At 45.3% G+C, this 27,697-nt stretch overlaps 1 protein-coding gene across 5 annotated transcripts in view; it reads left to right on the top strand.

The window, feature by feature from the left end:
- The window catches only part of PHACTR3 (phosphatase and actin regulator 3), a 205,446-nt gene extending 186,861 nt beyond the window's left edge, over positions 1–18,585 (top strand). For 4 of the 5 annotated variants that reach the window (XM_060396950.1, XM_060396951.1, XM_060396949.1 and 1 more), the window contains 4 exons: positions 8,679–8,734; positions 12,856–12,917; positions 13,963–14,103; positions 15,610–18,585. In XM_060396950.1, the coding sequence (XP_060252933.1) occupies positions 8,679–8,734; positions 12,856–12,917; positions 13,963–14,103; positions 15,610–15,747 (397 nt within the window). In that variant the 3' untranslated portion in view covers positions 15,748–18,585. The remainder of the gene's footprint in view (positions 1–8,678; positions 8,735–12,855; positions 12,918–13,962; positions 14,104–15,609) is intronic. The other variant, XM_004014426.6, reaches the window with a different exon arrangement.
- The last annotated feature ends 9,112 nt before the right edge of the window (positions 18,586–27,697 follow it).

Raw genomic sequence — 27,697 nt, 5'->3', positions numbered from 1 at the left:
TGCTGACACGGGGCCTGGGATGCCAGTCACATGTGCTCAGTGGGGTCTGCTTTTCCAGGACTGTGAGTGTTGGTTAATCCAGGTTAGGTCAGTGGAGGTAACTCGAGAGAGCTTTTCCCATGGTAGTGTCATCTTTGTTAATGGAGAAGGAGGCTATGCCTGTGACATAGAGACCCAGCTCCCAGGGGAGGGGCTGGGGTGTTTACTTGCTCAGTCATGTCTGACTCTGCAACTTCATGGACTATAGCCCACCAGTCTCCTCTGTCCTTGGGATTTCCCAGGCAAGAATACTGGAGCAGGTTGCCATTTCTTCATCCAGAGGATGTTCCCGACCGAGGGATTGAACCCACATTTCCTGCTTGGCAGGCAGATTCTTTCCCAGTGGAGCCACTTGGGAAGCCCCGGGGAGGTGTGTATTGAGGGATTTATGGCAAGGCGTTGGCGGCAGCCGTTGTGGAGCTAGCAGCACAGATCTGGCCCACCAATGGGGCTGGTAGTCAGGAAGGGCCGGAACTCCTGTGCATAGACTGAAGCTGGCGTCCACAGTCAGAATTCCCTCTTCACCAGGGAGCCCCAGCCCTGCTCTGCAGGTCCTTCCACTGATTGGGCCAGGCCCACCTAGGCCATCTAGGACTGTCACCTGCTTATGGACATTGACCTACAAAACACCTCCACCATGGCTCCTAGATGAGGGCCTGACTGAAGAACCAGGGATGGGGCCTCACCAATGAACTCCACCGACTGATGGTCCGAGAAGGTTGTGAACAGACGGGTTGGCGGTGTTTGAGTTCACGCCATGCCTGGATTTAGAGCTCCAGTGCTTAATCGTGGCATGATTTTGCATCTTCTGAAATGATTTATGCTCCAGAGACCAGCCAGGTGGGCTTCCAGGGAGGACCAATCTAGACATGTTTGTGCTTTTTCACACATGCCTGGAGCTGTACTGCCAGCTGACCATGGCATCTCCACCCAGGCCCTTAGTGGACGCCAGAGCTCTGCCCTGAATCTAGCTCTCACACACTGTGTCCATATGAGCTCTCCAGAGAACATCCTCTTAACCCTGAAGTGTTGGGCAAAGGATAAATACCTGCATTTGTAACCTTGTGCTGTGTTAAGTTGCCTCAGCCGTGTCTGACTCTTTGTGACCCCATGAACTGTAGCCCACCAGGCTCCTCTGTCCATGGAATTTCCCAGGCAAGAATACTGGAGTAGGTTGCCATTTCCTTGGATCTTCCCGACCCAGGGATCAAAACTCTATCTCTTATGTCTCCTGCATTGGCAGGTGGGTTCTTTACCGCTAGTGCCACCTGGGAAGCCCAAGTGCAACCTTGGTAAAGACCAAAAAGTCGTCACCAGACTTCATCCACTCAGCGCACCCCAAGGCCCAGGGTTGGAGTGAAGGATGGGCCCCCTTCTCCAGGGGATCTTCCTGGAGGAGGACAGGTGTCTGCCTGGGAGCACAAGGTTTAAGCCAATGGTGCCCCTGGCTCAACTGGGGAGACTTCATGGGCTGTCACTGGGATGAGCCAGGCCCCAGCCCGGGAGACTTGCCCCCACCCCCTTGGATGCTCAAACAGGACCATCAAAAACAGGACACAAACAGTTTCCCTTGGACACTCAAACAGGAGGGGCCAGAGCTATTAGTATGACTTGAGCCTGCAACCCGGGTGTGTAGTGGACATGCACACACAGATGGATTTGGCAGAGCTTTGTCGCTGAGTTTCCCTGAGCATAAGTGTCTTGGAAATTGATGGAAATTGACACACCTTGTTTCATTCAGAACTTTACCAAGAATCACTCATTTCAGGAACAGCTCCCCCAAGGTGGCATCTCTGTGGGTGTGTGAGTGACCAGCACGGACCCCGGTCTCTCTGTGTTTGTAGTTGATGATGTTGTCATGGCGACTGTTTTGTGTATCCGCCTTCACCACATCACCTGATGTGCTCCTGTTGAACACTTATGTGTTGAATGGATTTTATTGGATTAAAACTTCCCTTCTTCCTCCTGCATGTTACAGCTTGGTGTCACATCAGATTTTAAAAACTATGCCTGTTGGTGGACTGGAGTAAGGGAAATGAGACCGAACTCTTGTTGTAAGGAGGGTGCAGCATCTGAGCTTGTGGCCCTGAGTTAGGAGAGGATGGCTATGCCTGAGGGAGGCAGTGTGTGGGCAGCTCAGTGTGAGGGTCACGGTGCACAGAGTCTGGGGAGGGGACCCCGCAGACTCGCTGACCTTGTGGGGCTTGTCTTGAGTTTGATAGGGACCCCAGGCTTGAGGTCATGGTGGGAGTGGGGGGGGGGTCATGTTTCAGAAACAGGACAAGCCTGCTGCCATGGGGCATCAAGGAAGCCGGGGGCTGGCAGAGGCTGGTGGCCTGGGGATGGAGAGACAGATGGACATATGAGGTATTGGCTCTAGAACCCAGTGGACTTGGAGATCCTTGGGGGCTGGGAGTGTGGAGCCAGAGGAACAGAGGGTGGCCCTGGGGTCTGGGATGAGTGTATGACTGACAGTGGGCACCAGCCTCTGAGTTATGGATGCTGGACAATGGGGACATGTGAGGAGGTGTGGTTGGGGGTTCCTGGGTTGTGAGATGCCGTGATGGGGGACCAGCAGTAAGCACCTTGCTGGATAAACCCTCAGTGGGCTGATAATTCATCCTCACCAAGGTAACTGCAAGGACAGAGGGGGCTAAGGTCTGGGGGTCTATTGTTCCCAGCATGGATGAGCTGTACTCCTCAGAGCCTGCAGCCTGGCTCTGGTCTGTCTGTGCCCTCGTCTTCATGTTACCTCCTGGAGAGGGCTCCCCTCCCTGATTCTTTCTCCCCCGCCCATCCCGGTGTCCCTGGTGGTCCCATAGCCCGGACAGCATCTGTGGGAACAGAGGAGCTGTCTTCTCCTGAGCCACATGTCTGGCTCAGGAGTCATGATGACTATGGAGGGAGATGCACCGCCCCCCAACTCCCACCTGCTGGGGAACCCCGTCCCAGGCAGGGACACTAAAATCCTCCTTGGTGACTCAAGGCTGGTGGCGGAATAGGATGGTATTCCCAGGCAGGAGCTCTTAAAATAGCCGGCATCCCTGGGGGCGGAGAGCTGTCTGTCTGCCACTGTGGCTTTCCTCTCCAGGAAGGCGTTCTGCCTTGCTTGCGAGATTGCGGCTCACTTCCTGTCTGATGCTGCTGTTGTTCAATCATTCGGTCTTGTCTGATTCTTTGCAACCCCATGGACTTCAGCACGCCAGGCTTCCCTGTCCTTCACTATCTCCCAGAGTTTGCTCAAACTCATGTCCATTGATGCCATCCAACCATCCTCATCCTCTGTTGTCCCCTTCTCCTCTTGCCCTCAATCTTTCCCAGCATCAGGGTCTTTTCCAATGAGTTGACTCTTTGCATCAGGTGGCCAAAGTATTGGAGCTTCAGCATCAATCCTTCCAATGAATATTCAGGGTTGATTTCCTTTAGGATGTAATGGACTGGTTTGATCTCCTTGCTGTCCAAGGGACTCTCAAGAAGGGGTGTGCAAAGGACAATTCAGGCATGGCCACTGACATAGACAGGCCTGGAGTGCCAGGCACCTGGTTGGTGCTTTTCGGGCCGTTTCTCTTACCCCACAGCAACCCCAGTGGGTGCCTATTGTCATCAGTCCATTTTAGGAGAGGAAACAGGCTCAGAGAGAGGAGCTGGCCTGTGCCCGTAGACTGTGTGAGGCAACTGATGGAGACGAGTGTGCCTGGAAAGAGTCTGACTGTGCGTTGAGCCTCCCTGAGGGAGACACCAGCTGCTGGACGCTCCCTTGGGTGGCCAGCCAGGGCCACTTGTCCACAGAGCTGAGCTTTGGACCTGCTGTCCTCAGGTCACCTTCCCACCATGCCTGGAGCTCTTGGGAATGCAGCCACTCCCGTCCAGTGTGTATGGGAGGCAGAAGGGTGTCACAGGATCCTCAAGACAAGGAGGGGATTCCTGGGGCCTCGCTCACTCAGGAGCCTGGTCCCATGGTGAGGCAGGTGGAATGTCCACAGGGGAGCGAGGCCACTGGGAGGTGTGGGCCATGGGGACGGCGAGGAACCAAGTGCCCCCTCAGTCCAGCTGCTGCTCTGTGGAGCTGGGGGTGGGGTAGGGGTGCTGATGGATCTGAGGAGCCAGCTCTCCCATGTCTTCAAGGGGAGCTGATGTTGTTAAGAGTGAAAACTCCGATTTGATTAACTTTTGCTTCATATTCACATTCTAAAATGTATCATGGGGGCAGCAATGAGGCTGCTGGCTGGATTTGGACCATGGTCATCTGATGGGGCTGGTGACCAGGCTGTTCCCCCTCACCCCAGGTGGGCTCAGGGAGTGGGGAGCTTGCATACGACTTCCGAGGCTCCGGAGCCCTGATCCAGCGCTGGAGAAGGCTCCAGGCTGGACCTGGCTGCGAGCAGCAAGGTGGGGGCAGTGGCTCTGGCCTCGGTTGCACGGTGCCCTGGAAGACTGGGCCAGTGTCATGGCCAGCTGTGCACTCGTGTACTAGATTAGGTGCAGCTGTGCTTCAGGGGAAACCCCCAGATCTCAGGGGCTTTACCCAGAAAAGGCTTATTTCCTGCAGGAGAAGTCCACTGTGTCTGGGTGACCCTCCAGGGCAGCCAACCTCATGCACAGGCCAGCCTGGCTGCTCCGTGTGGTCTTGCCATCTTGCCCACGGCCCCCTGGAAGGAGGGGAGGGCTCCCTCTCCTGTGTGCACAGGTGGGGACCAGCCAGGGATGGGGTGGGAGGATGGGCAGGTGCCTCTCTTTCTTCTGGTTTCTTTTCTTGGTGCCGCTCCCACGCCCACGCAGTGCTGTAACTGGCTGCTACACTTGTGCTTTCTCAGAGGGGAGAGTCAGAAATAGACTGTGGCTTCCCCAGTTCCAGGCAGCACCTGCTCATCACCCACAGCAGCAGCTTCTGAATCAGGAGGGAGCGGACAGCGTGGGCAGAGCTGGGGAATCCCTCAGGGTGCTGACCCTGCCCACCCGTCCCGAGGCTCCTCCCCTGCCTTCCAGAGGCTCCGCCCCTCCTCTGGCTGAGGCCACGCCCCTCCCCCCAAAGTGCATCCAGCCTGGGGCTATGTCTTCCCCAGTCCTGGAGAGCCCTCTGCTACTGAGACTCCAAGGATGCTTTAGCAACACCCCTCCAGGGCCACACCAAAAAGGTGTCACGTGGAGGGAGGGGAACCGGCACCCATGGTTTGCTGCTTTGTTCAAGCCAGGCATGTTTGTCTGTGCCAGGCTCTGCGGTCTACATGAGGAATAACACCTGCTTACAAGTTTGTTTCTCTGAGCCCCGCCAATCTCATCTGTAAAATGGGCATAATCGCCTTGAGTGTCCTTGACATTAAGGTCGTAGCCACTCCTGCTTTGGGAAGCCCCATTCCCACATGGATAGTGGAGCCGAGTCTCAGGTAGTAAATGAATGGAATATTGTGTTTAATATGTATTTAGTCCAATGTGTATTGTGTAATTTGTAGTTTGCACTGTTCTTACTCTGGAGCCAATATCTCCCCCTTGTTTGGAACACTTCACTGGCCTTTGACCACTTGTGGGCCTGGCTCCCGGAGGTTCCTGTCTGATGGGGATCCTTCCCCCTCACCCCACCCCTGTCAGCTCCACGTCTCCTGTGGGCAGGTTCTGCCCTGTCCTTCCTTGGATCGCAGTCCAGGAGAGTCTGGAGGTACTTCCAAAGACAGATCCTCTCCACCCCGCCCTGCCTGCCTCACACCCTTCAGCACATTCAGGGCTCCAGAGATCCAGACTGCAGGGTAGGTGAGTCCTGACCCCTGCCCCATAGGTGCACACACACCTCCACTCAGTCCAGTGACACTTAGGAGACCTTCTTATCTCAGGACCTGTGCTCCTCCCCTCCCTCCAGGCTCAGCAATCCCCACTCACCCTTCTGATCTTGACTCAACATCAGCTTCTCAGGCCTCCTATCTGTCCAGGTCGGTCCACCTACCTGCTAGGCTATCATGATGCTGTAGGCTCCTCCTCCTAGTTCTGGTCACTATGGAAATGCAAGGTGGTTTGTATGATAACTTCACACTGATGCTGAAGCTCCAATACTTTGGCCACCTAATGTGACTAATGTGACTCATTAGAAAAGACCCTGATGCTGGGAAAGATTGAAGGCAGGAGAAGGGGACAACAGAGGATGAGATGGTTGGATGGCATCACCGACTCAATGGACCCAAGTCTGAGCAAGCTCTGGGAGTTTGTGATGGACAGGGAAGCCTGGTGTGCTGCAGTCCATGGGGTTGCAGAGTCAGACAAGACCGAGCAACTGAACTGACCGACTGACTTGTGTGATAATGGACTGAATGTCTGACCCCTCTAGAGCCTGTGCTCCCTGAGGGTAGGGCTGGGTCTAACTTCTTCCCACCGTATCCCATATCCCAGGGCGTGTCCTCTGTGCTCACTAAACCTCCGACACAAGAGGCCAAGTTAGTTCTCAGTCTCATGAGCTGGGGTGTCAGGTACAGGTAGGTGTGAGTCCAAATGGGGACTCTGGACCTGCAGTACTCGCTTCCCTGTGATTGGGGTCCCCCAAGGAGTGGCTCTGGCTGGCAGTCCAGCTGTGGGCTCCTGGGCTCCCTCTGGGTAGAGGGGCAGGTTGCTGACAATCCAGCAGGCTGCATGTTGTTCATAGCTGCTGGATGGCCCCTTCTGGGCCATTCGGAGGTGCTTTGGGGGCCTGCTGTGGCCCTCACCCTGGCAGGCCTGCCTTCACCCCTAGAGCCAGCAGCGGAGATTTTGGTGGTGATTTATCCACACTTCTTGAGAAATGTCTGTCCCAAGCAAGCTTGGTGTAACAGGTGTATTTGTGCATTTCCTCATTCAGTTCTCTTGCCTTTGTGAAGATCTATTATTAGTCCTCATTTTAGAAGAGAACACAGGGCTCCAGCAAGAAAAAGCCCTCCGTGGGGGCAAAGTGAGTAGAGTTTTGGGGCACTTTTCAGGCTTGAGCAGGTGCGTGGTCTCCATCCTCAGCTGTCCCTGTGGGCATCGTAGCTGGTCAGCTGGCAGCCCCTAAGCAACAGGCTCTGCACCTTGGCAGGATTCTTTACAGCACTGCCAAAAGTTTCCTCTTCCAGGCAGTCCTCCTTGATCACTGCCCCCACTGCTGTCTCCAAGTCCAGCACCTGAGCAGTTAGGAGACACTGTCTAGAAATGTGAGCTTCTCAAGACTGGTTCCTTCTTTTCTGCTATCTCTTAGAAAATGGACCTCCTCTGCCCCTGCCCCCCCCCCCCTCATCCATCACATCCCCACCCCTGTTTTCTCTTCTCCATGGCATTGCCCACTCGCTGGGATGATTGCTCACTTGCTGCTTGTCTGCCTTCCTCTTTAGACTTGAGTTTTCCAAGGGCAGGACCACTGTATCCTGGGGCTTGGGACAGTGCCTGGTACAAAGCAGGTACCCCTAACCCGCCCCAGTCACTTAGTGAATGAATGAATAGCACCTGGTGGGTTTTGACCAGGCTGAGGGAGCCCCACCCAAACAGCTTGGTTTTGTGCCTGCTGCTTGCCAGGGAGCGGGAGGCCCTATCCCCTGGGTGCCACCCAGGAGTTGTCTGAGGGCACGCTGAAGTCTCAGCAGACATGCAGACAAGATTTTAAGCAACCACCCACCAGCCAGCAGACACACAAAGCCCGCCTAGGAGTCTGCCTTGAGTGTGGAGGGAGGAGCAGCTGAGCCCTGGGGGGCCCTGGGCTTTGTGCTGGGACAGGGGTTATAAATAGGATTATGGCCCCGCATTGTGGGCATTCAGAGGCTCCGCCTGTCACCTCCCTGCAGTGGCAGAAGGATCCGGAAGTGGGGACGTTTTTGGCTCTGCCCCAGGGATAACATTATTGGAGTTACAGAAATAATTGGAGCTTGGCATTAATGTTGACTAATTATGCCTCCCTCTCCTGACAAGCCTTTTATTTATTTATGTATTTCTTCTTTTTGGCTACGTCCTCCAACTCCCTCAATGAGAAGCCATTTAAAAGGAAATGATAATTTGTCCTATCTCACCAAGCGGACGGGCAGAGCAGGCGGCGGGCGGGCGGCCATGGGCGTGGCGGCGCGCGCGCTCAGCCCAGGAGATTCCCAGCCAGGATTGGATGCGCTTCTTCCCTACGCGCCTGGGCTCCGCGCCGGCTAGAGGCAGGAGCTTCCCCATCGCCTCCCTGCAGGCAGGGTCGGGTGAGGCCGGACCGCGGCTGGAGCAGGACCGGGGCGAGTGCCAGTGTCCGGGTCGCTGGGAGCTTGGGACATAGAAGCTGGAAACGCGGCTGCGCGCCCCTCCCTGCGCCCCCAGACAAGGGACCATCTCCTGGCTGGGTCTCAGACCCGCGCCTGGGGAGCCGTCCAGCCTGCCGGGCCGGCAGCAGATCTGGACATGATGAGCTGCTTGTCCAGAGCGGGAGCGGGAGCGCGGGCTGCCCCAGCCGCCCGGTGACAGAGGGCCACGTCCCTCCCGAGCGGGGGTCGGACTTGATTTGCCAGCAAGAGGCTGCCTCCGACGGAGGAGCCCCCACCCCTCCACCTCCCCCCCTCCTGTTTTTTGGGAGGCGATCTTCAAGGGGTGCGCCAGCTACCCCGGACCCTCACAGACCCTGGATGCAATTCGCTGGCAGCCACCATGGTGCAAAATGTAATTCTGGTGTTTTTCCGCAGACGACTGAGCCAAAGACCCGCGGTGGAGGAACTGGAGAGAAGAAACATCTTGAAACGTGAGTAGTGGCGGCCCCCTGGGGTTCCCCTCACGTGTGCTCCACGGAGGCTGCTGCGGGAGCCTGGCTCTGCAGGCTTACTGAGCCCTCCTGTGTTCCCCTCGCCCTGAGCTGCTGGGGAACTCTGAAAGCAATCCCCCGGGAAAGTTGAAACACCCAGCAAAGTCCCCTTGAAAATTAAAAAGGAAAAAGCTCTCCTGGCATCATTAAAAATGTCCCTACTTCGGGGTTATGTCATGAGTCAGCTCTGTAGTTGGAAGGGAAATGATGTCTTTTGGCAGGCTAGGTTTCAAGCAGGTGTCCCTGGCAATTTGGGACTAGGGCTCCTCATGGTCATGGACATCACAGGCAGGTGTGGACAGAGTATAAAACCTACCAGGGAAGAGCTCAGCCCTCTGTAGTTCCCTCCTGGGGGAGTAAAGCAGCAGCTCAAAGGAACACAGAAGCCTAGGAAGTTGCCTGTGGCTTAGAACTGGGCAATTTTAGATCCTCCCCTCCTTCACATCCCCTGGGTTTTCCCAGGGAGGGTTGTGGTTGCAACATGTGCTGAGTACCAGCATCCAGGAAGAGCCTCCCTGGTGCAGAGAACACTGTTCCATCTCATTAAAGGCATTGAGGATTTGGGTGGTAGAACCCTTTCAAAGGTGTTTCCCAGATACTTCTTAGGTATCTGGTCAACAGACTTAGTTTGTGAGGTATTTTCTGTAGCATGTTTTCTAAGGGCCTAGATTTTAAAAATGTTTTCCTCTCTTAAGAGTGAGCCCTGCAGACATTCTCTGAATTTGGTTTTTCATTCCATGAACGTCTTTTTACAAAGTTAAGACAGTCCCATGGCTGACCTTCTGTCCAAAAGTAGAAGACAGAAACTCTGGTCTGGGTGCTGAGTCCTAACTGACTCCTTCCTCTTCTTGACTTCAGCACCTTTATTAATTGCCTGGATGACTCCCCCCTTTAAGGACTGTTGGAAATATTTAAACCCTAAGATTAAGAATTCTTTGTTTTAGGGATTTCCCTGGTGGTCCAGTGGTTAGGACTCCAAGCTTCCCCTGCTGGGGGCACATGTTAAATCCGTGGTCAGGGAACTAAAATTCTACATGCTGAGCAGTGCAGCAAAAAAAAAAAAAAAAAAAAAAAAAAGTGTTCTTTTAAAACTTGATATAGTGACGACTATTCTATATTACATCAACTAAGCCGTATCTGAGAATTTCAAGAACATCTTTTCATGGATAGCCTGCTTAACCAGGTGGGCACATACAAATGTGTAGCTGTTACTGAATATTTGAATTTTTAAAAATTAAGTCACTGACTTATAAAGCTCATCAGTCACAGATGCCCCCTCAGGTAGTAATCTAAGACTCAAGTGGGGCAAGTTCAAGACTGCCCTCAGCCTGGTTTGCTGCCCAGAGTGGGCAGAGGGTTTTCTCTCAGGAACCATTTCTCCTGCCAGTGGTCACTTCCTCTCTGCTCTAGTGGATGGTCAGGGCCTCCCAACAGCAAGTGCTTCTAATTGTGTTCATCTTTGCACATAGACACCTGGACGTGAAAGCCTGAATATCAGAACTGTGCCCGGTGAGCAGAGATGGCAGGTGGATCCCGGACTGACGGCACTCACCTCCAGGGCAGGAAAACAGGCTCCCTGCTGCGGCCCTCACAGTCCCTTCCTTGCCACTCAGCCAGTCAGGTCCGTCCCTAGTTGGAAGCAACTGGAGTGCCCTGGGCAGCATCCTTGAGAATGTCAGTGCTAGTTTGAGGTGGGGGTTTGGTTTGGTTTGGTTCTGTGGAGATGAGGATTGACTGACTATATATAGTCCAGCCTAGAGCGTCATCCCCACAGCCCTTGACACTGGCTTGCACTCTTGCTGCATTTTCTGCTTTGAGTCAATGGCTTAGAATATCAGCACATTGTATCTGCTCCCCTTCAAGTAGGGACTCATGGCTAACTGCGATCATGCTGGAAGAACACTTAGAACTGGGCCTGTACGTTTGTGGATATGAGAGTGTTGAGACACAGTGGCTCTCTTTTATATGGTCATATTAGAAGTCGTCATTCCAAGGTGGGCCCACTCTGTGCCAGGCATTGTACTCAGTGCTTGCCTCTGTTCCCTCGCTGAATTGTTACCAGATAGTCGTGAGGTTTGCATGGCTGTTCCCATCTTCCTAGTGAGGAAGCTCAGACTTCGGAAGGTAATAGGACTTTTTAACATGAGTGTTGGCAGAGGGAAGGAGCTGAAGGTCATGTGCAGGTGGCCTGGCTCCATCATCCACGTTCTGACCACTGCCTTAGGAGCAATAATGCATCTCTCATTATTTACAGAAGGCTCTTGTGTGACTGTCCAAGCTACTGGCACTATTTCCAGAAAATCTGGGTATGGAGGCTCTGATTATGGCTCCCTTGTTTTGCATAAAGCACAGGGCTTTCTGAGTCTGAAAATAAGAGATCTATAAACCCATTGCTCAGGGGAGCTCAGAGAATCTGTGGCTTAGGCTCTCAGGAAGGACCTTGGAATTGGCGTCCCACAGAGCACCTGGCCTGCAGGGGGACACTCCCCGGGCACCTCCAAGACCCCTGCTGTGCTCCGATGACCTTGTAATGATGCCGGTGTTGTCGACAATTTAAAAAACAGAAAGATCTGCTCTTGTTTCAGTGTTTTTATATGGAGGGTGTACTTAGGATTTGTTCATGGCCTGTTTTTAAGAAATATGAAGAATTATAGGACTTCCCTGGCTGTCCAGTGATTAAGACTTTGTGCTTCCACTGCAGGGGACACAGGTTTGATTACTGGTCAGGAACTAAGATCCTGAGTGCCACATGGCATGGCCAAAATTTTTTTAAAAATCTAAAGAATTAGTTTCATATCATCATTTAAATCTCTTATGGTTGGCCTTCTATGTGGTATTTTCATATTTTTTTCTAATTGTGTTATCAGCTCTCAGAGCTTATAATTGTGGTTTCTTTTGGTTTCTCACTTCGATTAAGAACAAGGAACATAACAGGGATTGGTTTCTTTTTGTAAAACATCTGAATGAAAGATGAATCTTCCTTTTTTAAAGAAAATTACTGAAAAGTACAATGGCTAGTATGTTAAATGCCCATACACCAAATCTCCTAGATGCACAGATGTTTAAAATGTTTCAAAGGAAGGCAGGTAACGTGAGCTTATGTTAACGACGAGTTGCAGAATTTCCCTTCCTCAAACCTGGCGGTGTTTCTAGGAGTGCTGACAGATGAGGTCCCTTTCCCAGGAATAGAATTCTGGGCCCCCTCCGGGGACCTGAGGCTTTATTTAGCAACAGAGAGAGCCAGAAATAGGACATCCATTATCTCTTACCCCAGGGCAGAGCTTAGTTTTACACTAAGTCTCAGCATTCTGCTCCATTTTTAGCTTCCAAGTGTAGGTGTGAGCACGGCTTGCATGTTAATAGTGACACTAGGCAAAACCAGTTTTGGTGAGAGACTTGGGTCCTTTAAAAGGCAGGTCATGTGTCTCACTTCTGCAGTGGAGAATCAGCTGGTTTCCTGGGTATGTTTGGATTTGAAATATATCCAGAAAATATGAATTCCAGGCAGGCATATGTTGCCCAGAATCTGAGGCGAATGTTCTTTATCTTCTGTTGGTTGGCTAAAACTATGAATCCCTTTTACATGGAAAAGCAGTGACAGTTCTAACAATATTCATTCATATATACTTGAATATACGTGTGTATATATATAAAACTTATCCTACTAAAAATTTTTGTTTGCCATCTATGTTCCTAGTTGTAAATACACAGAGATGATAGTTGATTAGGAGAGAATTGCTTCCTGTTTCTCCTGCAAATCAATGCCCAGCATCAATCTGTGTGGTTATTTCTAACACAGAAAAGGGCCCAGGAGAACCAGGCTGTGATGGTGGGAAAACTTTCCTCTACAAGCGTTTATATGGAACAATGAGAGCATAGTTTCCTGAGCAGTGATTGGCAAAGTGCAATGATATGGAAAAAAGTGTCACCTGTCAGGTGTCCTTCCTGTTACACCTGTAGCCTCCAGAAATGTCCAGATCTGAGCACATGTCCTTGCTAAAGAGGAGAACGTTTCAACCTGCTTCTTTGTTTTTTCCTTCTTTTGTTTTCATCTTTCACAGAAAGGAATGATCAGACAGAGCAAGAAGAAAGAAGAGAAATCAAGCAAAGGTTGACAAGAAAGGTATGATCATCTAAGCATCTCTTTCCTGAATATTAAGGTAGGAAACACTGAGACGGGTGATGCAGGCCATCACTCTGTGATGCTGACCTGTGACTTCTTGGGCAACAGTGAATTCATTCATTGGACAGTCAAAAAGCAGTGCCTTTTGCATCGACCTGGGGGTGACTGATGTCCCTGTGGACTATGTGTTCACTCAGCCATGGAGTACATGACTGCAGCCGTGTGGCCTCAATGGCGTTGCCATTTGTTTCCAGGAAGTCAGATGCTGACTGGCATGCTCTTCATTTATTTGAGCTCTTTACACAGTGCTCAAGCAAAGCATGCCTGGATACCAGTGTGTCAGTATACCTTTCACACTCTTTGGTTCTATTTGTCTAGAAGCTTCTGACTATGGAAAACTTCATAAGCTTCAAGGGTTTATGTCTGAGAGTCAAATAGTTAAGTCAAAATGTACTATGGTCAATATAGGTAGCAAGTCTGTGAAGTTTGGTTTCCTTCTAAAGCCCTGACTGTCTCTAAATTCAGGTCTTCTGGTGTTCCTTTCTCTACTGTATTCTGAAATAATAATAATAATAATAACTACTTCTCGTCCTACTTGAAGTTAATAGAATATCCTTTCTGAGCTTGAGTTATGAGTGCTAGTAGTAGTATTTAGTATTTCAACTTTATCAGTAGCTTGTTTTGGAAAATCTTACCTAACGATAGTTGAAAAGCAGCAGCTGGTGCTGTAAAATTTTTCCTTAGATAATTCATCCAGCTTTCCTTGAGCTGTGCTGTAGATAGGGCACCACTAGCTTCCTGGGGGTGTGAGTGCTCTTGACAAGATGTGTTAAAGGGACGGGATTGTCATTTAAGAGTGTATAATTTAAGCCCTTCACATTAGAGGTGTTTTTTTGTTGTTGTTGTTTGTTTGCATTAGGGTTTTATTTCAGCTTCAGAGGTTACATTTATTTATAGAAGGGTCCTGGTTTGCTCAGGGTACTTGAACAAACTAAGAAAGCTAGTTTGGTACATGAGACCTAACTATGGTGATCTTTTATTTTAGCTTAATCAGAGACCCACAGTTGATGAACTGAGAGACAGAAAAATTCTGATACGATTCAGTGATTATGTGGAGGTGGCGAAAGCACAGGACTATGACAGACGGGCAGACAAACCCTGGACGAGACTGTCGGCAGCAGATAAGGTACTGAGCATACGTGTGCATGTTGGTTCACAGGTGTATATGTGTCAGGAGACAGTGGGCACCATCAGCTGTTGAAATAAGTAATTAACCTCCAATTAAATAAATTTATATTAAAAAAGGCTGTGCTTGGCCAGATGTGGCATCACAAATAGAACCTGGGCTCAGGGTTGTGTTTTCAACTAGGGGATGGTTTTGCCCTTAGGGACATTTGGAAATGACTGGGACATTTTTGGTTGTTACCAAATGGGCTTCCCTCATAGCTCAGTCAGTAAAGACTCTGCCTGCAATGCAGGAGACCCGGGTTGAATCCCTGGGTGGGAAAGATCCTCTGGAGAAGGAAATGGCAACCCACTCCAGTATTCTTGCCTGGAGAATCCCATGGACAGAGGATCCCAGCAGGCTACAGTCCATGGAGTTGAAAGTCAGACACGACTTAGTGACTAAACCACCACCAAGAGCCCTCAGGCTGCTTGGACTGAGGGGCAGCCTGCCAGGTACTTAATCCTCCAAAATATTCCTGAGAGAGAGGTGTTGCTATTATCCCTGTAGAGGTGCCATTGAACAGGTGACTGGGAAAGACTGGCAAGACTTAGACCCGGGAGCCTCTGTCTACAGAGTCTCTCCTATCTCCCCACTTTGAGTGACTTCCAGAACTTTTAAAGCCTCCCGAAAGGAGAGGAACATAATACATTCAGCCAATGAATGTGCTGAAATTGCTAATGGGTCCCTGTCTTCATAAGCTGAGTGTGAGTCTGTGAGGTTATACATGAACGCACATAAGCATTGCATCCTCTTGGAACAGGCTATAGTTGGTTGCCCAGGGTGGATGTGCTCAGAGGAGCCTGGCCGTGAAGGGAAAATTCAGGCACCTTTGGCAGCCTTTCCTTGCCCCAGAAGCTGTGTCTGATGTTTGTCTACCCTGGCCTGAGAGTTTATCTGAGAGACGCACACGATGAAAGTGGGCGTTGGGAAGCTGGAGGAGGGCCAGATGAGAAGCCCTGAAAAGACTGAGATGCACATCTCACCCACATGTAACAACAAGATTATGTTTCAAATGACACAAAATGTAAATGTATCCTGAAGTCAGAATAACTTCTAGATTATCTAGTTGCAAAATTCTAAGTAAGTTCACCAAAAGCTGAAGCTCACTCATTGTTCTGAGGTCCTTACTTGCCCCGAGCATGTGTTTGATCTGTTATGTATCCTGGTGACATGGGACAGGGTTGGGGGTGGGGCAGGGTCAAGGCAGGGGGTTGATATATTCCCACTCCAGCACAGTAAACAAATTCACTAAATACTTCCAGAACACCAGCTCTGCACTAGGTTGGTAGGGCTATAAAAATAAGTAAAAGCCTAAATGCTAAGCACAAAAATTTTTTTTACTCTATCACAAAATAACAAAGTCAGCAAGTATTAGAAATGGCTGTCAGTCCACAACCATGATACTCATTTCCCATGCTAACTTTCTAATGTCCTGAAAAATAATGTGCTGTTTTTAAATTCCAGGCAGCAATTCGTAAAGAACTGAATGAATACAAAAGTAATGAAATGGAGGTGCATGCATCAAGCAAGCATCTGACAAGGTCAGATTTCTATTTGTATGAATTTCATGATACTTGCAATACGGTATTTTTTTTTTTTTAAGATAAAATAAAAATGTCACAAATCACTGTGTTCAGGTAAAAAAAAACAATTCAGTATGTCTGCAGAGAATTGTCTTGAACAGAGAATGCAACTCAATTGAAAGTGCTATTGGTTCCTGTGGTTTCACATAGGGCTTGGCAGGCTTTCCTGGTGGCACAGATGATCAAAGAATCCATCTGCTATGCTGGAGACCTGGATTCAAGTCCCTGGGTTGGGAAGATCCCCTGGAGAAGGGAATGGCTGGTTACCAACTCCAGTATTCTTTCCTGGAGAATTCCATGGGCAGAGGAGCCTTCTGGGCTACAGTCCTTGGGGTCACAATGAATTGGACAGGACTGTGGGACTAACACTTGGTGAGGGGTGGGATGTAGAACAGTATTACACATAGTTTTATTTCAGTAGTTAATGTGTATTTAGATATTGGGAGAAGGCAATGGCAACCCATTCCAGTACTCTTGCTTGGAAAATCCCACGGGAGGAGCCTGGTAGGCTGCAGTCCATGGGATCGCTAGGAGTCAGACACTACTGAGTGGCTTCACTTTCACGCATTGGAGAAGGAAATGGCAACCCACTCCAGAGTTCTTGCCTGGAGAATCCCAGAGATGGGGGAGCCTGGTGGGCTGCCATCTGTGGGGTCGAACAGAGTTGGACACTAGTCTCAAAGCACTGAAGGTAATTTGCCTGTATTCCCCTTCTCTCATATTCAGAACCTGCCCGCCCCCACCCCCCGCCCATTTATTTATATGTAGAGGAGTGCTGTGAAATTACTCTCCCCACCAATTCCACTTGTCTCCCACCTTATTTTATACTCACATCTTTAACACAAGCTCATGCTCCCCGAAAGCTCTTCCAAACAGCCTTTGTTCCTTCAGCAAATAGGTATTGTGTGCCATTCTTATGCTGCGAGTCAGCTATAAGTAAAGGAGGGTCCCATCTCCAGGGAGCATATATTCCAGTGGGGATATGGCTGATTCTTCCATAATCAAGACTTTTCATACAAGGGGAATACACCCATAAACAGGGGTGGCATGGGTTGGCCTGCTGATGCCAGTGCTCACAAGTGGCATATTCCCCCGGCACTTCCCCTTCCTGTCCATGAAGAGCCATGATGAGGTTCTCATACACGTTTATCCTCAAAGGACTGCCTGATGCCACAAGCCTTCACCTGCACCGGCTGTTTGTCATCTCTCCCTTGGTCTAGAGATGCTCAGGCCCCAGACACAAAGAGAAAGGAAATCCTGAATGGAGATACTGCCTTAAACCAAAACAGTGGACTCCTTTTCTTTTCTGTTAGGCACAAAGTGGCCACTGTGGTTGTTATTTGTAGTGCAATGTGGCTATGGAATAGAAAGCAGGCAAACAGAATTCTGCCTATGAGATAGATGACTTTGAATATATCAAGGGAGGAAGAAGAGGTTGGAAAAGTAGGAAAAATGAAGTAAGTAGTTTGTTTAAAGATGTTTAAGGTTTTCCCCCATGACTGGCACATTTTGGGGCAGGAATAAATCATCTTACTTTTGAGTGTTCAGAACACTAAAAAGTATTTAGGAAATAAACACTCTCTGTAAAATATTCAGTTATTTTTAATGTTCAATCCTGTGTTACAGAAAAAAGATGTAATTACTGCATATTCTATGTATGGTAATGTGAAAATATTTAATACATTTCTCTTTATACATTGTTTAAAGACATTTACTAAAGATATGTACTTTCTCTCGTAAGTCCTTGATAGCTTTTTTAGATGACAGAATTTTAAGAGTGAGCCCAAAACTTACACATCAGGAAATGTTAAGATTTTTATACCACATTTTAGCATTTAATGTCAGCTTTTAAAAGAGCAATGATTTTAGTGATATGAAATTTTAATTGCATTAAACAGTACCACAAACACATTTTCAACTCTATAAGAACAAAATTATAACTCTACAATAATATCCAATCATTTGTTAATCAGTTCATTACCTCTGCTGGTTCAGCAAAGCCCTGCTGTTTTTGTGAACTTCAAGGGCCTACCTAGCAGTTTTCAAGCCAAGTTTTAGCTAGGCTTAAGAATTCACCATCAGACTCCTCTTGTGTTATGATGGGGCCTGAGCGGTGGGTGCCCTCTGGGGCTGTACACCACTGTAACCCAGGCAGGTCCATCCTCATGGTTTACACGTTGGACTTCCACAAAGATTTTAATAGCAACAGAGTAATCTGTGGAAAGTTTTTGGCAATTTAAACTTAGATATGTATAACCGTGTCTTTTTACAATTTCTAGATTCCACAGGCCATAGAGATTTTCTTCTGAGAAGAATTGTGCTTAATTTTTGATACCAACACTGAACATTCATCAGGGAGCTTTCCTGAAGTTCAGCTCATGACTACCTGCTGTGGTTGCCAGAGAAGCAGGACCATACACACAGGTGAAATCCTGGCCACGCTCACCTGTGAGAGAATGACCAGAGGACACCCTTCACTCTCTGGGGCCTGAGGAGTGTCAACTGTTGGGGTCAGAAGAGACCCCAGGGACTCGACCTGAAGAAAACTGTTGTTTGCCTTCCCGCCTTGTTTTGCAGTTCTGCGGTGTGACCGAGGATGGTGACGTGCGTGTGCAGGGTCACCACACTGAGGCTGTGACCAAGGGACATGTACGCAGTGTCTTCAGTACCATGTGGAAAAGACCTTTTTATTCTCATCACAATTAGAGAACTCTTTAAGTTCCTGTTATACAAAATGATTTACTGTATTATACTTTTTCTTTTTTTATATAATGTCTAACAAAAAATACAGCTGCAACATTTCGATTCCTGTTAATTTTGTTCTTTAATTAAATGACTACTTATTGCAGGAAATTAACCTGGGTGTTACAGTTTCTTGGGGTGGGGGTAAGAGATTTTTTTAGAAAAAGGATCTGTGAAACAAGTCAAATCTTATTATTTTTGAGCCATCAAAAGCCAAACACAGGAGAATTCAAACTTTTTGTGTGTTTTGTAAATTCTTTTAATATTTGTGGTTCGTGCCTTAGGAAATCAAATTCTTTTTCAAGTTAAGTTTATAAATCATTTGAGTAATAAACCTAGAAATAAGTAACAACTTGTTGAAAAACTCTACTAAAAGGAAGATGACCTCTAAGAGTATTTTTAATTTCATATTTGCAAACATTAGTAAAGCCTCTGTTGTGAGAGACAAAGGTTTAGATTGAGTGGAGCTCTAAGAGGATATTTATCCCAGCACAAAGGTAAAAGGTAATCTTGGCACAAAGAGGGGAAAGTAAGTTAAATAAGAATAAACGTTCCCTGGAATGAATTTTTACTTAGCCTTTGAGTAAGTATCATTGCAAAAATGAGCCTGCCCTCCTGGTCCACTGAGTCCAGGAGCACAGTGCTTCCATCACACCATTGTGATCTTGCAGAACCTGTGCCCAGATCCCAGCTCTGCAACACTCAGCAAGGTGTTTATTTCCTCTGCAGGAAGCTCTCCCACCTGCTCCCCACCTGACCCTGCCCCAGTCTCTCTCTCACACACACATACAACAATTGGAATCTCTAAATGAGAAAAAGGAGGGGAAGTGTATGTGTGAAGTACCAGTGAAGTGCCCAGTCCATCATGTGGGTGTGGTTGCCAGGTAGCTGTGGAGCAGCTGAATGTCCTCTGTGACTTCTCACCACACAAGCTACCTCACTACTTCCCATGACCTTTCCTGTGCTGCTCTGTGGCTGCAGTGGGTCAGGAGCCCACTGCTCAACCCTTGTGGCAGCACTCTGTCTTAAGGGATTTGTGATCAATCCTAGATGCAAGCAAACATACTGTTAGTTTGTCAAACTGGAGTCTTTTTATAAGAAACCAGTGTATGGTACAAAAATTCTAGCTCTGCCTCTTCATGCTGTGTAACCTGTGAATCGCTTGACTTCGCTAAGCCTCAATTTCTGTGTCTATGGAATGATACCTAAATCTTTTCTAACTAGAAGCCAATCTCTTGATTTTATAAGCATTTATGTGTGTGTGTATATATATATATATATTTTATATTTATGTATATTTTATATGTAAGCTGTTATTTGTGGCCAGTCAACCCTCTAAATACTTAATTTCTATTTTAAACTACATAGTAGCAGCTTTCTATTTTATATTTTATTCAACTTAAAAAATTGGAACCAACCTATATAAAAATAAGATTTCAATCTTCATCACATAGAAATATCCATATAATTGCTTTACTATGAAGCAAAAAATGAAAAAAGTTTCCTTATTTAGAAACCATTCTGGCCCCCAAAAGCAACAAGGATCACTGCTGAGAATATATCTAAACTATAGCTATAATTAGAGACAATCTGATAGATGGGGCACAAATTCAGGGTTTTTGCCCAACTAATAGATAAATAAAGATTTATGATAAAGTACAAGATACCCAAAGCAGAGTTTGGTTTGGTCTAGACTCAAGGGTTCTAAAATATAAAACTGGAAGACATTTTCATTGTAATCAAAATATTTGCAAAGGTAAATAACTTCTACTACTGTATTTGTATTAATCATAAACTATTACCCTAAATTATATTTCCATATTTCATGTTCTTAGCAGGTATTTTAGAGGTTGAGATAACCTAAAACTGTGAATCAAGTATGTATGTTTACTCGGCATCTAAGTGTGTGTAATCCTGCACTAAGTAAGTATATGACATGGCATCTCCAGTTTCTCATCCTAGTTAGCTAGAGGAACAGAAATAAAAAGCAATTCATTTATCACATGATACTGGTGATATACATGCATATGGATATAAATTTAAATTTACATATATTGTGTAAATTTGAAGAGAAAGTTTATATACTTAGGAGCTGAAGACTTAGAAAAAATTCTTATTCAATAACAATTAGATACAGTATCTGAATTATCAGACTACTATTAAGTAAGTGAGTAAGTAAGTGAAGTCGCTCAGTCGTGTCTGACTCTCTGCGACCCCGTGGACTGTAGCCTACCAGGCTCCTCTGTCCATGGGATTTTCCAGGCAATAGTACTGGAGTGGATTGCCATTTCTTTCTCCAGCGGATATTCCCGACCCAGAGATAGAACCCGGGTCTCCGGCATTGTAGACAGACGCTTTACCATCTGAGCCACCAGGGAAGTCCTAACTATTACTATTAGTAGTCATTAATAAGGGGATGACCGAGGATGTGATGGCTGGATGGCATCACGGACTCGATGGACGTGAGTCTGAGTGAACTCCGGGAGATGGTGATGGACAGGGAGGCCTGGCGTGCTGCGATTCATGGGGTCGCAGAGTCGGACACAACTGAGCGACTGAACTGAACTGAATAAGGTTCTTGTGCATTGACTTGACAATTTTAACAGAATAAAATGACTATTAATGTAACAATATTAAGTCATTAAAGAAATTATTTTTAAAGAGTTAAACAATTTTTTTAACTTAATTGCTAATTTTGTGACAAGAAACTGAATCACAGCCAGAAGCATCAAGTTTTAAGCCAATATGATAGGAAGAATACTACATCCTATGACTCTGTAGAAAGTACATATAAAAAATGTTAAAGGAGCTGTGAAACGGTATTACATAATTTTGGACAACTGAAATGGATTAAAAAAAACACCTGACATAGAGGGTCCACCTTGTGGAAACACAAGGTAATTACAAGTCTAAAAGGTATCCTATTGTATAGTCGAAGTTTGAAAGTCAGATTTTAGCTACATATCTTCAGTTCAATAGCAAAGTCAAGTTCAGAAATGCAAAATTCTAATTATACTGTTAAAATTACTAGTTCAACATTATTCCAATATCTACCTGGTTTTTTTTTCACAATTTTTTTTTCAGAGTTCTTAATGTGAAAGAAACATCTCATAAGATGCTCATAAACAACTGAAAATACAGAAAGTCAAATTTACTTCAGGTCCAACAGGAAGGACCTAAGAGCTTGCTCCAATTTTTACAATACTAAAGATCATTTCTTTCTTTCTTTTTTTTTTTTTTTAATGGCCACTCTTCACAACCTGTGGATATTACTCCCCTGACCTGGGATTGAAGGCCGGGCCCTCAGCGGTGGAAGCTTGGAGCCATAACCACTGGGCCTCCCGGGAAGTCCCAACAGTGCTTAGAATTCTACTTTAAGTGTTTATTCATGGCACTTATGATTCGCCCATGCTTACTGACATTTTAATCAATGTTAATAAACCTATACATAACTGACTTGGTTAGTTATTATGTGGTGGTTGATGGGATGGCTAAAGAACTACCTCTAGCAGCTGTAGAGAGCTTCACCCTAGGCCCTGAGGCCATAGAAAGCAGCATTCATCACCCTAGACCAATGTTTTAAGAAGGAATTAAATGCTAGATAAAAACCACACAGTCTACTGCCCACACTAGGATGTGCTGGGCATCTATGGTGTCAGGAACATATGGCTTTTAAGTCTCTGCAATAATGTCTATAGAACTTAGTATTTAAGTTTCTGGCTGTACTAATGCTGCAAAATTTTTCTTTCTTCTATGTCCTTTCCAACACCTTCTGGAACAATTTGACCACAGTATGGTAAGCCTGCACCAATGTGCTGGTAAACTGTGATCCAGGTAAGACATAGAAGTCATTAGTTACAATGCTTATTTATTTTTTAATATGTCTGAAATGAGAAAATCAAGAAGTGTTAGCTATATTAACATAATCATTAATCTCTGCTAATGCAAAACTGCTTTAACTCACTATAGTAAGATAAATTAAGGAATAAATTTTGTAATAACAGAGATATCTGACCTTCAAATGTTTCTTCTAAATGAGGGGTCTTGCAAACTATAGCTCAGACCAGATCTGCCTTTTTTTTAATGGTCTGCAAGGTAAGAATGGTCCTTACATTTTAAAACAGTTACATTTGACAAGTTTATACAAGTACATACATGATATCATTAAATTTACCTTTTGGCCCTTAAACTTTTTTTTTTACTGTATAACCCCTTTAAAAGACAGTTTGCCTGCTGCTCTAAAATCTTTTTTTTTTTTTTAAGAAAATAAATAATAGAAGATGCTGAGTTACACAGAACAGTTAAGTTTGTTTCTAAGCTTAAAAATTTTAACATCAAGTTTGTTACAAATTTCTAAGTCATTATAAGCTCACACTGACAATAGTACTTTGGCATGCATAAAATGCACATCAAGTTGGGTAAATAACAAAGGCTCTATTGATATCAAGGGCATATGTTTCATTAGTATGACCACTCTGTGTTCCAACTTCCTTTTATTTAAAATTATTGTTATCAAAGCTTAAACCAAAACTATGTTATCTACAGTTCAAGGCAGTACAACACACAGATCTCATTCAACAATCTGTACTCCTGAAGAAAAAAAATATTGAATTATTTCCCTGTAGATGGTGGCGCTAGTGGTAAAGAACCCACCTGCCAATGCAGGAGACTTAAGAGATGTTGGTTCAATCCCTGGGTCGGGAAGATCCCCTGGAAAAGGAAATGCAAATCCACTCCAGTATTCTTGCCTGGAGAATCTCATAGACAGAGGAGCCTGGTGGGCTACAGTCTATAGGGTTGCAAAGAATTGGACATGACTGAAGCGACTTAGCACCACATGGCAAATGTTGTTTTAGAGTATTTCTATTGGCCTTTTTGGCCCAATGTATGTTTTTAAAAACAAAAACTAACCATTACAAGTTTAATATCTTCTTTGGTAATGTAGCCTGTGAATATCTGATTTGCCTACACAACTTGTCAAAGGTGCCAATGAAATAGAAATTCCTATGATTTTACATGACTTTAAAAAATACATAGATTCTATTTTTAAGTAAAAGGAAACAGTTCATTCCTTAGAGCTGAGTACAGGCATGTCATATAATAGATGCTCATATGACTGGCTAATACTTTGTTATCAACTTTAATAGAAATATGAACACTATACAGGATTTGAGGAACGGAGTTTTAGAAAGCACACTTGCCCTCCAGGAACATACTACATCTGCTCACTCACTTATTCACTTTGTGCAAGCCTATGTCTCCAAGCACTCTTTTAGGGTCTAGAAATAAATATATAAAACTTGGCTTTTAGGGCACAGGAAACCTCTGAAAAGGTTCTTTGTTGTTTTGCTGTTATTTTTAACATTCAGGTGAAATGCAGGTAACATAAAACTGACCATATTGAAGAATAAATGGTATTCAACACACTTACAAATTCATACAGCCACCACTTCTGTCTGGTTCTAGAACATTTTCATCATACCTGTGGAAGATCCCATGCCTAATTTGCTGTTTCTATGAATTTATACATTCTGGATATTACAGTAAATTGAATCATGCAACGTGACCTTTTGTGTCTATTTTCTTACACTTAACATGTTTTTGAGATTCATCCACAGGTTAATCAATACTACTTTCCCCTTACAGCTGAAAAATATTTCATTACATAGATATACTACATTGCTTACTTATTTGATTGCCATTTGGGCTGTTTCCGCCTTTTGGCTATTGTGAATAGTGTGCTATTTTGAATATTCCTGTATCTATTTTCAGTTCTTTTGGGTATATAACTTAAGAGTGGAATTGCTGAGTCACATGGTAATTGTTTAACTGAGGAACCACCAAACTGTTTTACATGGAAGCTGCATTATTTTACATTCCCCTGCCCCGACCCTCTGCCAAAAATGAAACACCTGCCCATCCTTGCCAAACTTGCTTTCTGGTTTCTGACTCTGTCATAGTGGGTATAAAGTTGGGATCTAACTATGGTTTTGATTTCCATTTTCCTAATGATGCTCTGTATGTTTGTGTGTTTGCTAGACATTTGTGTGTCTTCTCAGGAGAAATGGTGGCTCAAGCCCTTTGCTCATATTTTAATTAGGTTTTTTTGCATTTTGTTTTCAACCTATAAGAATTGTTTGTATAATCTGGCTACTAGACCCTAATGAGATGTGATTTGTAAATATTTTCTCCCATTCTGTAATTTTTTTTTCCTTTTATGAAAGTATTCTTTGCATGAAAATCCTTTTTAAAAAAAAAAATTTCTTGAAGTCCAAATTGCTTTTTCCTCTTGTTGGTGTTTTTGGTGTCATATCTAAAAATCCATTGCCAAATCCTATGTCATGAATCTTTATTCTTACGTTTTTTTCCGGTAGGTTTTGTATTGTTAGCTCTTACTTATAGGTTTTTGATCCATTTAACTTTTCTATATGGTGTAAGGTAAGAGTGTCCCATTTTTGCATGTGGCTATCCGGTTCTCCCAAAACCAGTGGTTGAAGAGACTATTATTTTTCTATCAAATGGTCTAGGCACCCCTGATGAAACTCAACTGGACTAAAAATTAACAGGTTTATTGCTAGACTCTCAAATCTATTTCATTGGTCTATATGTCTGTCCTTATGTAGGTACCACATTCTTTTAATTTAGCTTTGTAATAGTATGGAATGGGGAACTGTGAGTCCTCCAACTTTTTTTTTTTTTTTCAAGATTATTTTGCTATGTTGGACCCCTTCCATTTCCATGTGTTTTTCAGGCATGGCCTTTTCATTTCTGCAGAAAGGACTTGGGATTTTGATAGGGACTGCATTAAATCCGTAGATTGTTGCTATTCAACAATATTAAGTCTTAGAATCAGAGGGGATGACCATGGGATGTCTTTCCACTTAGTGCTCTTTCAACAGTGTTTTGTAAATTTTATTTTTCAGATCTTTCAACTCTGCTTTTAGAAATGTTAGTCTCAAAAAAAAAATTAAAAAAAAAAAAAGAAAATTTAGTCTCTATTACTTAGTCTAAGAAATGGCTTATCAATTTTCTTGATCTTTTCAAAGAATCAACTTTTGGTTTGATTTTCTGTTTTTCTGTTCTTTTAAAAAAGATCTAAAATATCTATTATTTCCTTCCTTCTGAGAGTTTTGGGTATATTCACTCATTTTCTAGTTTTTTAAAGTTGGGTTATGACCTTGAGATCTTTCTTCACTTCTTAAATATATATACATATATAAAGGTGACGTTATAAATTTCTGAGCACTGCTTGCAGTATGCTGCATTTTCATTTGCCTCGTGGTATTTTCTAATTTCTCTTGTGATTTCTTCTTTGACCCATTGGTTATTTAAGAATGTACTGTCACTGGAAAGTTACATACGTAAGTCATAAGCATAGTATGATTTATGAATTCAATTCAGTTCAGTCGCTCAGTCGTGTTCAACTCTTTGCGACCCCATGAATCGCAGCACGCCAGGCCTCCCTGTCCACCACCAACTCCTGGAGTTCATGCAGACTCACGTCCATCGAGTCCATGATGCCATCCACCCATCTCATCCTCTGTCGTCCCCCTTCTCCTCCTGCCCCCAATCCCTCCCAGCATTAGAGTCTTTTGCAATGAGTCAACTCTTCGCATGAGGTGGCCAGAGTACTGGAGTTTCAGCTTTAGCATCATTCCTTCCGAAGAAATCCCAGGGCTGATCTCCTTCAGAATGGACTGGCTGGATCTCCTTGCAGTCCAAGGACTCTCAAGAGTCTTCTCCAACACCACAGTTCAAAAGCATCAATTCTTGGGTGCTCAGCTTTCTTCACAGTCCAACTCTCACATCCATAAATGATCACTGGAAAAACCATAGCCTTGACTAGATGGACCTTTGTTGACAAAGTAATACCTCTGCTTTTCAATATGCTATCTAGGTTGGTCATATCTTTTCTTCCAAGGAGTAAGCGTCTTTTAATTTCATGGCTGCAATCACCATCTGCAGTGATTTTGGAGCCCCCCAAAATAAAAGTCTGTCACTGTTTCCCCATCTATTTCCCATGAAGTGATGGGACCAGATGCCATGATCTTTGGGTTTTCTGAATGTTGAACTTTAAGCCAACTTTTTCACTCTCCTCTTTCACTTTCATCAAGAGGCTTTTTAGTTCCTCTTCATTTTCTGCCGTAAGGGTGGTATCATCTGCATATCTGAGGTTATTGATATTTCTGCTGGCAATCTTGATTCCAGCTGTGCTTCTTCCAGCCCAGCGTTTCTCATGATGGACTCTGCATATAAGTTAAATAAGCAGGGTGACAATATACATCCTTGATGTACTCCTTTTCCTATTTGGAACCAGTCTTTTGTTCCATGTCCAGTTCTAACTGTTGCTTCCTGACCTGCATATAGGTTTCTCAAGAGTCAGGTCAGGTGGTCTGGGATTCCTATCTCTTTCAGAATTTTCCACAGTTTATTGTGATCCACACAGTCAAAGGCTTTGGCATAGTCAATAAAGCAGAAATAGATGTTTTTCTGGAACTCTCCTGCTTTCTCGATGATCCAGCGGATGTTGGCAATTTGGTCTCTGGTTCCTCTGCCTTTTCTAAAACCAGCTTGAACATCTGGAACTTCATGGTTCATGTGAATTATGATTTATGAATTAGCAAGAATATATTGGCTGCTAAGTAAATAGGCTGTAAATTACAAGGCAAGTATGAATGCTGGGAAGCTATTTATGAGGCTGTTGAAATTGTCCATATGAGAAATGATGCTGAGACTGTCAAAGGTAGTGACAGTGGAAGTAACAAAGTATTTATATTTGTAGAACATCTTTTGGTAATAAAATCTACAGGACTTGTTGATCAATTAACCGGCCAAAGAAAAAGAGGCAATCAGGAATTACTTCTAGGTTTTGACTCGTCTAGTTAGGTGGATAAAAGTGACATTTACTGATATGGAAGAACAGGTTTATCTTTTTTTCCCCCCTTTGTTGGTGAGAGAGAATGCCGAGAAAGCAAGAGTTGGAGAATTGAGATGTTTATTAAAACTGTCAGTAAAACAGTATATGAAGTTTAGTTGCTCAGTCATGTCCAACTCTTCGAGACACTATGGACTGCAGCCCACCAGGCTCCTCTTTCCGTGGAATTTTTAGGCAAGAATACTGGAATGAGTTGCCATTTCCTCCTCCAGGGGATCTTCCTGACCCAGGGATTGAACTCACATCTCCTGCATTAGCAGGCAGATTCTTTACTGCTGAACCACCACGTAAG

This window comes from Ovis aries, chromosome 13 (genome assembly GCF_016772045.2).
Source record: "Ovis aries strain OAR_USU_Benz2616 breed Rambouillet chromosome 13, ARS-UI_Ramb_v3.0, whole genome shotgun sequence".
Lineage (NCBI taxonomy): Eukaryota > Metazoa > Chordata > Mammalia > Artiodactyla > Bovidae > Ovis > Ovis aries.
This window is presented reverse-complemented; position numbering and strand designations above follow the sequence as displayed.